We start from the raw sequence: 12,211 nt of genomic DNA on the forward strand, positions 1-12,211 counted from the left end.
ACGCGTCTCCTTCCTGAGCGGTATGACAGCTGCGTGGTCCCATGGTGTTTTTTTATTTTTATTTTTTATTTCTTTCTTTTTTCTTTAAAGGGGTGGATCAGCTTAATATTGTGGAAAGAATGTTGCTTCCAATGTAATTGTCTGCATCATTTCCAATCCCCCATATTTTTGGGGTAAATATATATATCCATACACGCATGCATACATATACACATATATACATACACATACCTATATAGACATACATATTTTTTAAAGAATATACCTTTAATATTATTCCCCGCAAACCCTGGTGTTTATTAGAGGTCGACCGATTAATCGGAATGGCCGATTAATTAGGGCCGATTTCAACAATCGGTAATTTTGGACGCCGATTTTGTTGATTTTTATTATTATTATTTTATTTTTTTACACCTTTATTTAACTAGGCAAGTCAGTTAAGAACACATTCTTATTTTCAATGACGGCCTAGGAACGGTGGGTTAACTGCCTTGTTCAGGGGCAGAACGACAGATTTTTACCTTGTCAGCTCAGGGATTCAATCTTGCAACCTTACGGTTAACCAGTCCAACGCTCCAACCACCTGCCTCACGAGGAGCCCGCCTGTTACACGAATGCAGTAAGAAGCCAAGGTAAGTTGCTAACTAGCATTAAACTTATCTTATAAAAAACAATCAATCAATCATAATCACTAGTCATAACTACACATGGTTGATGATATTACTAGTTTATCTAGCGTGTCTTGCGTTGCATATAATCGATGCAGTGCGCATTCGCAAAAAAGGACTGTCGTTGCTCCAACGTGTACCTAACCATAAACATCAATGCCTTTCTTAAAATCAATACACAGAAGTATATATTTTTAAACCTGCATATTTAGCTAAAAGAAATCCAGGTTAGCAGGCAATATTAACCAGGTGAAATTGTATCACTTCTCTTGCGTTCATTGCACGCAGAGTCAGGGTATATGCAACAGTTTGGGCCGCCTGGCTCATTGCGAACTAATTTGCCAGAATTTTACGTAATTATGACATAACATTGAAGGTTGTGCAATGTAACAGGAATACTTAGACTTATGGATGCCACCCGTTAGATAAAATACAGAACGGTTCCGTAATTCACTGAAAGAATAAACGTTTTGTTTTCGAGATGATAGTTTCCGGATTCGACCATATTAATGACCTAAGGCTCATATTTCTGTGTGTTATTATGTTATAATTAAGTCTATGATTTGATAGAGCAGTCTGACTGAGCGATGGAAGGCACCAGCAGGCTCGTAAGCATTCATTCAAACGCGTTTTGCCAGCAGCTCTTCGCAATGCTTCAAGCATTGCACCGTTTATGACTTCAAGCCTATCAACTCCCGAGATTAGGCTGGTGTAACCAATGTGAAATGGCTAGCTAGTTAGCGGGGTGCGCGCTAATAGCGTTTCAAACGACACTCGCTCTGAGACTTGGAGTGGTTGTTCCCCTTGCTTTGCATGGGGTGCTTCGAGGGTGGCTGTTGTCGATGTGTTCCTGGTTCGAGCCCAGGTAGGAGCGTGGAGAGGGACGGAAGCTATACTGTTACACTGGCAATACTATAGTGCCTATAAGAACATCCAATAGTCAAAGGTATATGAAATACAAATCGTATAGAGAGAAATAGTCCTATAATTCCTATAATAACCACAACCTAAAACTTCTTACCTGGGAATATTGAAGTCTCATGTTAAAAGGAACACCCAGCTTTCATATGTTCTCATGTTCTGAGCAAGGAACTTTAAACGTTAGCTTTTTTACATGGCACATATTGCACTTTTACTTTCTTCTCCAACACTTTGTTTTTGCATTATTTAAACCAAATTGAACATGTTTCATTATTTATTTGAGGCTAAATTGATTTTATTGATGTATTATATTAAGTTAAAATAAGTGTTCATTCAGTATTGTTGTAATTGTCATTATTACAAATAAAAATATATATTTTTACAAATCGGGCGATTAATCGGTATCGGCTTTTTTTGGTCCGCCAATAATCGGTATCGGCGTTGAAAAATCATAATCGGTCGACCTCTAGTGTTTATACTTGCATACTATTGTTTGTACAGTTGAACGTGGTATCTTCAGGCGTTTGGAAATTGCTCCCAAGGATGAACCAGACTTGTGGAGGTCTACAATTTTTTTCTGAGGTCTTGGCTGATATCTTTTGATTTTCCCATGAGGTCAAGCAAATAGGCACTGAGTTCGAAGGTAGGCCTTGAAATGCATCCACAGGTACACCTCCAATTGACTCAAATGATGTCAATTAGCTTTTAAAGTCATGACATCATTTTCTGGAATTTTCCAAGCTGTTTAAAGGCACAGTCAACTTAGTGTATGTAAACCTCTGACCCTCTGGAATTGTGATACAGTGAATTATAAGTGAAATAATCTGTCTGTAAACAATTGTTGGAAAAATGACTTGTGTCATGCACAAAGTAGATGTCCTAACCGACTTGCCAAAACGATAGTTTGTTAACAAGAAAATTGTGGAGTGGTTGAAAAACAAGTTTTAATGACTCCAACCTAAGTGTATGTTAACTTCCGACTTCAACTGTATGTAACACCCAATGCCCCTGTGTGAAAAAGTAATTGGCCTCTTACACTCAATAACTGGTTGTGCCACGTTCAGCTGCAATGACTCCAACCAAACACTTCCTGTAGTTGTTGATCAGTCTCTCACATCGCTGTGGAGAAATTTTGGCCTACTCTTCCATGCAGAACTTATTTAACTCAGCGACATTTCTGGGATTTCAAGCATGAACTGCTCGTTTCAAGTCCTGCCACAACATTTCAATTGGGATTAGGTCTGGACTTTGACTAGGCCATTCCAAAATGTCTAATTTGTGTTTTTTTTAGCCATTTTCATACAGACTTGATTGTGTGTTTTGGACCATTTTCTTGCTGCATGACCCAGCTGCGCTTCAGCTTCAGCGCATAGATGGATAGCCTGACATTCTCCTGTATAATTCTCTGATACAGAGCAGTATTCATGGTTCCTTCCATTAAGGCAAGTCATCCAGGTCCTGAGGCAGCAAAGCATCCCTAGACCATCACACTACCACCACCATGCTTGACCGTTGGTACAAGGTTCTTACTGTGGAATACATTGTTTGGTTTTCGCCAGGCATAATGGGACCCATGTCGCCCAAAAAGATATGCAGTGCATTCGGAAAGTATTCAGACCCCTTGACTTTTTCCACGTTTTGTAAAGTTGCAGCCTTATTGCAAAATTGATTTTATAATACAACTACTCATTCAATGGGTTTTCTTTATTTGTACTATTTTCTACATTGTAGAATAATAGTGAAGACATCAAAACTATGAAATAACATATGGAATCATGTGGTAATATTTTAGATTCTTCAAAGTAGCCACCCTTTGCCTTGATGACAGTTTTGCACACTCTTGGCATTCTCTCAACCAGCTTCACCTGGAATGTTTTTCCAACAGTCTTGAAGGAGTTCCCACATATGCGGAGCACTTGTTGGCTGCTTTTCCTTCCCTCTGCGGTCCAACTCATCCCAAACCATCTCAATTGGGTTGAGGTTGTGTGATTATGGAGGCCAGGTCATCTGATGCAGCACTCCATCACTCTCCTTCTTGGTCAAATAGCCCTTACACAGCCTGGAGGTGTGTTGGGTCATTGTTATGTTGATAAACAAATGATAGTCCCACTAAGCCCAAACCAGATGGGATGGCATATCACTGCAGAATGCTGTGGTAGCCATGCTGGTTAAGTGTGCCTTGAATTCTAAATAAATCACTGCCAGTGTCACCAGCAAAGCACCCAAACACCCTCACACCTCCTCCACCATGCTTCACGGTGGGAACCACAGATGCAGAGATCATCCGTTCACCTCTGCGTTTCACGAAGACACGGCGGTTGGAACCAAAAATCTCAAATTTAGACTCATCAGACCAAAGGACAGATTTCCACCAGTCTAATGTCCATTGCTCGTGTTTCTCATGCAAGTCTCTTCTTATTATTGGTGTCCTTCAGTAGTGGTTTCTTTGCAGCAATTTGACCATGAAGGCCTGATTCATACAGTGTCCTCTGAACAGTTGATGTTGAGATGTGTCTGTTACTTGAACTCTGTGTATTTATTTGGGCTGCAATTTCTGAGGCTGGTAACTCTAATGCTCTGCAGCAGAGGTAACTCTTGGTCTTACTTTCATTGTGGCGGTCCTCATGAGAGCCAGTTTTATCATAGCGCTTAATAGTTTTTGCAACTGCACTTGAAGAAACTTTAAAAGTTCTTGACATTTTCCGGATTGACTGACCTTCATGTCTTAAAGTAATGATGGACTGTTATTTATCTTTGCTTATTTGAGCTGTTCTTGCCATACTATGGACTTGGTCTTTTACCAAATAGGGTCTTTAAAATTCTTTATACCACCCCTACCTTTTCACAACACAATGGATTGGCTGAAACGCATTAAGGAAATAAATTCCACAAATGAACTTTTAACAAGTAACACCTGTTAATTGAAATGCATTCCAGGTGACTACCTCATGAAGCTGGTTGAGAGAATGCCAAGAGTGTGCAAAGCTGTCATCAAGGCAAAGGGTGGCTACTTTGAAGAATCTCAAATTTAAAATACATTTTGATTTGTTTAACACTTTTTTGGTTACTACATGATTCCATATGTTTTATTTCATAGTTCATAGTATTATTCTACAATGTAGAACATTTAAAAAATAAAGAAAAACCCTGGAATGAGTAGGTGTGTCCAAACCTTTGACTGGTACTGTATATCTCATCAATCAACATACAATACTCCATAATGACAAAGCGAAAACAGGTTTTTAGAAATGTTTTCTAATTTGGCCTTACTGAGGAGCTCAGTGACATTCAACGTGGCACTGTCATTGAATGCCACCTTTCCAACAAGTCAGTTTGTCAAACTTCTGAGTTTTGGTTGAAGATCTGATAATATTCAGTATCAAAAATATGCTAAAATAGAGAAAATCAGTAAGTGGGCAAATACTTTTTCACGGCACTGTATATCACCTTATGTGCTATGTATAATCCTTTATCATGCACGACAACATTAACAAGAGGATATCTACTCATAGGAAGTGTCTCCAAAAATCCCTACAAAATGTATAAATAGTAAATACAATGCACCAAAACCTTTCTAAATAGTTTAATTTGTGTTGTCAGAAAGGCTTGGGGGGAAACTTCCAACTCACCTTAGCTTTCCCGTTGACTAGCACTCCGAGGTTCCCAGGGTAGTCGGCGTTCCGGATGTCCAGGTCGTGAGGCGACACGTACAGCTTCCTGTTCCCTGGGCTGAAGAACTGCATCTCCGTCAGCCCTACCTGGCACCTGTTCCCCCAGTTACTCAGGATCTCCATGGTGACGTACACGGTGGGTGGTGCCTCTACCGAGACCCGCCTCCTCTGCCACCATGACAACGACAGAACTTCACGAGTCAAGCCAACCGTCACTTCATAAAGTACATCATAGAAATAGAACACTATTATATCTCCCTTTGTGTGTGTGTGTTTGGTGTTTTCGTGTGTCTCTCTCTCTCTCTGTATTTAGCCTTCACTGTCTGTCTCACCTATTTACTCACCGGTGGTTTGCTGTTATCCGTCTTCACTGTCTGAGGGATTTCAAAGTTTGTGCCTGCCTCTAGTTTCTCCAACGCCTTTAGTAGTCTCTGCTGTTGCCTGAAAGAAAACGATTACTCATCAATTCTTTCACCACATCAATAGTCTTTGACCTGGCTCTTGGTGATTATCTATGGAAATGGATGCATGGTCACTGACAGTTCTTGAAGACTCCCTACAGCTTTGTTGACTAAACCTGCTTCAAGGTCAGAGAGGTTAGGTTATCACTTACAGGTTTCTGATCGTTAGAGAGCCTCGATCGTATACAATTACTGGTGCTCTGGCGCCGCCCATCCAAGACATTACCACGAGTTTTGTACTGTACTGCAGTCTGTACATGGTGTTATTATCCCAGAATAGTACACAAGCATGACGGAGTTAGTTATGCCAGTGTCTTTCGAAACTGTCACCAGTTAAGACTATGTCTGGCCACTTCCCGATACGCAAACTAGCATACCTTATAGATGATTTCATTCTCTGTAGTATGCTATTGTGGATACTATTGGAACATAGCCATTCAATGTTTTTTCCTTTGTGACAGTCAAGGATAGTCAAGAGATTAGTATAGACCCGGATCATGAGATTAGTATAGACCCGGATCATGAGATTAGTATAGACACGGATCATGAGATTAGTATAGACCCGGATCATGAGATTAGTATAGACCCGGATCATGAGATTAGTATAGACCCGGATCATGAGATTAGTATAGACACGGATCATGAGATTAGTATAGACACGGATCATGAGATTAGTATAGACACGGATCATGAGATTAGTATAGACACGGATCATGAGATTAGTATAGACCCGGATCATGAGATTAGTATAGACACGGATCATGAGATTAGTATAGACACGGATCATGAGATTAGTATAGACCCGGATCATGAGATTAGTATAGACACGGATCATGAGATTAGTATAGACACGGATCATGAGATTAGTATAGACCCGGATTTGACACCCAGACTTAGATAGTAACTTAGATTTCTGTCCTTATTCCTCTCTATATGCATAGAGTGTAGTGACAGCAGTGTGTAATGTTGCAGTACACTACCTGGGATCCATGAGGGTGACTCTCTGCATGGCTCTGGTCACCCCACTTTCATCTTTGTCGTCATCGTCGTCACGCAGCGAGCCGTTCATCATCTGGTATCCCATCACCTGTGGATTTACAATGGAGGAGAACAATGGAGTTAGACCTACAGAGGATAATAGCCTAACTAGATTCAACTAAATGTAGAAAATATTAGAAAATAAGAGAGACAGGGATAGGCTAGACTGTAAAACATCAATCACTACAGCAGACAGGTCACAAGAAGACATCACAACCCACTAGTTGACCCAGCACAGCACACTCTGGTTGTGCCCATAGAAATATCATTACATTCATTCATTCATTCTATGGTTGTTATCTGTCCTACCGGGGTGCGGCTGAAGGCCCTGGGCTCGGGGCTCTGCAGTGGGCTGTTCTCTCTCTGCAGGGCCTGGAGCACCCTGCACGCCGTATCCTCCGAGTCGCTCTCCTCCGAGTCGCTCTCCTCCGAGTCGCTCTCCTCCGAGTCGCTCTCCTCCGAGTCGCTCTCCTCCGAGTCGCGCTCCTCTTGGGAGGCCTTCCTTGCTGCAGACAGGGGGCGCTCTACATGATTCCACGGCCCTGAGAGAGCGAGTGGGGTCAGAGGGTGAGAGAGAGAGAGAGGGAAGGAAAGAAAGAGTCATACTCTTGAAACACAGTTCAGGGACCATTGTACACTTGACTGTTGTTTACTATGCAACAGCTATTTTCTAATAAGGCCTCTTAGGTTTACGAATGACATGAATACAGGGCAGAACATACGTTGAGGATCTCTGCCATCCCTGCACTCTTTTGAAGAGGGCCTGTCCAGAGTTTTGCTCTTCACCAGCAGAGGCTTGGTGGGTATGTAGGTCTCCAGGTTGTCTTTCCTCTTGGCCGACAGCGAACGCTCGATCTTACGGCCTGCAACATAATGGAAAAAAGGTAAAGAAAGGTCAAAGAATAGAGACAATCTGAAGCAAATGCCAGGCTCAATAAAATCTCCAAAAGTGCCGTCCTCTACTTGTCTCCTTCCTTTCAACTGCAATGATATAAAAGATCTGGTGGGTAACTCCTCAGTAGGCAGCCACCATATTACTTTCACCTATCTTTTCATTTCAGATCAGTGCAAATGAAGGGGGGGACAAGGAAAGGTAGCCACTATAGTTGATTGTTAAGATGCACCCCTGGCTGAATAACATTACTGTATATCGTAATCCATACAGGATATCGTAATCCATGTTGTTGGAGTACCTTTAGGAGAGGGCCCAAAGTCCAGCACTATAAGGTCTGCAGGGTCATGAAGGCAGCCTTTGGGCCCAGTGGCTCGCGGATGGTTTGTGTTAGTAGATGTTTTGTTGGAGGAGGAAGGAGGCAGACCTAGCTCTTCCAGGCTCTCCGTGCTCTCCTCCCTCTCAATCTGATCCTCCACCCACTCCTCGTCTGACTCCTCCCCCGCCGACCCCCGGCTGCAGCTGCTCCGCCGCACGCTCACCTCCAGGCTCCGTCGAAGCACCTGAGCGCCAAAAAACACCAGGGGTCTGTATGTTTAATTGAGTTGAAATGGTAATGAAAAGTACATGCATTTCCTCCTCTGTTTCAAAAAGTTTTCATCCCGTTTTGTGACCAAATGAACACTACTCAGCTCTCACGTCACTGCATTGTATGTAACACTAACCACAAACAAGGTTAACACTGAGCTATAACGCAAGTTGAAGAAACAGGGCAGTTCTACATTTTACGTGCCATGATTTATATCGCTCTGAAGGGGAGTGTCTGCTTGACGTAAAAAGGAAATGAAAAATGTTGTAAATTAACACTAAAATCAGGGCACTCCGGATAGAAATCTATGATTTACGGCAACATATAATCTGGTGATATGTAAATGGTGAAGATTGCTGTATTTCTTGCACTTTTGTTGCCCGGATCAGTGTCTTGGACACTATCTTAGGGAGAGAGAAGAGGGAAAAGAGGGAGAGAGAGAGAAGAGGAAGCAGAGGAGGGAGAGAAAAAAAAACAGCCGATCTCTCACCTTGACCTCGTTAATGTTGAGTAGGACACGTTCGCTTTGATGTTCAGGCTCTGCCTGGCTACCTCCTCGGCCATCAGCCCTGGAGCCAAACGAATGTGACACCTTACAGGATTCTCGCCGGGAGTGGGGACTATGAGGAGAGCGTGGACTCGACCGCTGGAGAGGAACAGGGTGAATACAGAGCAGAGTGAGATGCAATCATGCAAACCCAGACTGACAGCTGCATTTGACACATACAGATACTGGCACACACCATCGAAATGTGGCAGAAAGAACAGTAAACCCCCACGCACGCTCGAGCCTGATGGGCATTGTTCTCTTCCTACTTTACCTCCATCTCTATGCTGTCGTAGGGTTCAAAGTCTTCAGAGTACCGTCTCTCTGGAGATATCCGCAAACAGGGTCCTTGTTCTGTTCGAATATTGATCGAGTTCTGCAAAGATGAAAATAGAAAACACAATATTATTCACAACACAAACAGTACATTCTATTCCATTTGTGAGGAAATGTCTATGATCATGGATTTGTTCACTAGATCTATCCAACCATACATCAGGGTTAGGCTGTGTAAAGACCATTAGAAATAGAATGACTAGATTATATTTCTATGGTGTAGACTAGAATGGCTGTACCTGAACCCATTCTCTCCTCTGCACTTTTCCCAGGGCAGTGAGACTCCTCTTCCTGCTGTTCACCTCCAGATTGTGGATTTCCTACTCTGCTAGCTGCGAACCCCTTCTGGAGGCATCTGGTGATGAGTCAGAGGCAGAGAGCGCAAAGTCACTGCACATGAGCAGTCAAGTCCGCAGTCAAATAAAGAGCAGAGGTTCCATAGCGCAGATGGTTCCATAGCGCACAGAGGGGGGAAAATGGGCACCGGTTATAACTGTCACTATCATTTATTCAACGGCCGAGGGCATAGGATTATATAATGCTAACTGAGGGGTGAGGTGGTGTTCTGCTGGTAATATGCCACAAGGACGCTACGAAGATTAGTGTAGTCATAAAGTATTTATAAACAGGGACGTAATCTACAATAGCCTAACAAGGATTTAGTATTGTAGCAAAGATGGTTTGTAGTCTATACTCAGTCCTGCATGCTGTGTACCAGCCATGTGTGTAGCTCTCAGAGCGGGCGGTGGCGAAGTGACAGACTTCTGGTTGGGTCTCTTGGTCTGCTTGCTAGCGTTAGCATTAGCCCCATTCAGATAGATGGAGAAGCCCTGCTCCAGACAATCTAGCTCAATCTCCTTTGGCTCTTTAGTTTTCAGTCTCTTTAAGATCCTATGGGTTAAAGGTCAAAGGGTTATCATCACTAGGAAATAAACACATTTTCATAATAAGTGGTTTATGAATCTTTGAAAATTAGATTTAAAAAAAACACGTTTTAAGTCTGTTTTCATGTTTTTTGTATGCATGTGAGAGAGCATAATATTATATATGCAAGCAGGTCAAACGAGCGGAGCCTAATCCCTAGAAACCAAATTGCCCTCACAGTTTGCGTGTCTGTGTCACTCATACATCATTTGTGTCACTCAATCTCTCAGCACAAGGACCTAATCAAAGTCTACCGTATCTATAAATTTAAGTATTAGACTACTGACAGTCAGCTACTGTGTCCTCTAAGTGTACCTGAAACTGCCTCTCCAGATAACCGAAACAGTTCTTTCACTTTGTTGTTTTGTATTTTGAAGTGTTCACTTCCATTAAATAAGATGAACACTTACCACGCTGCACCTTGGTCCTCTCTTTCTCCCGACGACAACCGTTACAGAACCACCCACCAAAAAAGGACCAAGCAGCGTGGTAACAGGCAGCAGCAGCAGGAGCAGCGCTATAAGGAGGAATGGACATGGGAGGACATTCTGGACGGCAAGGGTTGCTACACATGGGAGGAGATCCTGTCTGGAAGGGATCGCCTCCCATGGGAACAGGTGGAGGCAGCCAGGAGAGCGGAGGCAGCAGCTTAAGGGAGCCAGCGCTTTGAGGGAACACGGCTGGCAAGGAAGCCCGAGAGGCACCACCAAATATTTCTTGGGGGGGGGGGGACACGGGGAGTGTGGCGAAGTCAGGTAGGAGACCTGCGCCAACTCCCCGTGCTTACCGTGGAGAGAGGGACCGGGCAGGCACCGTGTTATGCCGTTAGGCGCACGGTGTCCCCGGTGCGTGTGCATAGCCCGGTGCGGTACATTGCAGCGCCTCGTATCGGCCGGGCTAGAGTGGGCATCGAGCCAGGTGCCATGAAGCCGGCTCAGCGCATCTGGTCTCCAGTGCGTCTCCTCGGGCCGGTGTACATGGCACCAGCCTTACGCATGGTGTCCCCGGTTCGCCAGCACAGCCCAGTGCGGGCTATTCCACCTCGCCGCACTGGCCTGCCTACGGGGAGCATTCAACCAGGTAAGGTTGGGCAGGCTCGGTGCTCGAGACCTACTGTGCGCCTCCAGGGTCCAGTATGCCCTGTTCCTGCTCCCCGCACTCGCCCAGAGGTGCGTGTCCCCAGCCCGGTACCACCAGTTCCGGCACCACGCACCAGGCCTACTGTGCGCCTCCAGGGTCCAGTATGCCCTGTTCCTGCTCCTCGCACTCGCCCAGTGGTGCGTGTCCCCAGCCCGGTACCACCAGTTCCGGCACCACGCACCAGGCCTACTGTGCGCCTCAGCAGGCCTGAGCCGCCCGTCTGTCCAGCGCCGCCTGAGCCGCCCAGTGCCGCCTGAGCTGCCCGTCTGTCCAGTGCCGCCTGAGCTGCCCGTCTGTCCAGCGCCGCCTGAGCCACCCATCTGTCCAGCGCCGCCCGCCAGTCAGGAGCCGCCCGCCAGTCAGGAGCCGCCAGAGCCGCCCGCCAGTCAGGAGCCGCCAGAGCCGCCCGCCAGTCAGGAGCCGCCAGAGCCGCCCTCCAGTCCGGAGCTGCCCCTCAGTCCGGAGGCGTCCTTCAATCCAGAGGCGTCCTTCAATCCAGAGGCGTCCTTCAATCCAGAGGCGTCCTTCAATCCAGAGGCGTCCTTCAATCCAGAGGCGTCCTTCAATCCAGAGGCGTCCCTCAGTCCCGTGGGCCCATTTATTAGGGTTCTCAGGCCAAGGTCGGCGGCGAGGGTCTCAGCTCAAAAGACGCTACTGAAGCGGACTAAGACAATGGTGGAGTGGGGTCCACGTCCAGCGCCAGAGCCGCCACCGCGGACAGATACCCACCCAGACCCTCCCCTATAGGTTCAGGTTTTGCGGCCGGAGTCCGCACCTTGGGGGTGGGGGGGTACTGTCACGTTCTGACCTTAGTTCCTTTGTTTTGTCTTTTGTTTTAGTATGGTCAGGGCGTGAGTTGGGTGGGTTGTCTATGTTAGTTTTTCTATTTCTGTGTTTGGCCTGATATGGTTCTCAATCAGAGGCAGCTGTCAATCGTTTCAGTTTTGGTTTCGGTTTTCAATTTGTTGTTTTGTATTTTGAAGTGTTCACTTTCATTAAATAAGATGAACACTTACCACGCTGC

At 45.0% G+C, this 12,211-nt stretch overlaps 1 protein-coding gene across 1 annotated transcript in view; it reads right to left on the minus strand.

Moving 5' to 3' along the window:
- The window catches only part of LOC120060847 (katanin-interacting protein-like), a 30,645-nt gene that overhangs the window by 16,932 nt on the left and 1,502 nt on the right, over nt 1-12,211 (minus strand). Inside the window, 10 exon segments of the mRNA XM_039010263.1 lie at nt 5,219-5,428; nt 5,605-5,701; nt 6,702-6,808; nt 7,069-7,301; nt 7,482-7,622; nt 7,953-8,214; nt 8,731-8,886; nt 9,062-9,163; nt 9,448-9,478; nt 9,886-10,014. Coding sequence (XP_038866191.1) covers nt 5,219-5,428; nt 5,605-5,701; nt 6,702-6,808; nt 7,069-7,301; nt 7,482-7,622; nt 7,953-8,214; nt 8,731-8,886; nt 9,062-9,163; nt 9,448-9,478; nt 9,886-10,014 — 1,468 coding nt within the window.

This window comes from Salvelinus namaycush, chromosome 16 (assembly GCF_016432855.1).
Source record: "Salvelinus namaycush isolate Seneca chromosome 16, SaNama_1.0, whole genome shotgun sequence".
Taxonomy (NCBI): Eukaryota; Metazoa; Chordata; class Actinopteri; order Salmoniformes; family Salmonidae; genus Salvelinus; species Salvelinus namaycush.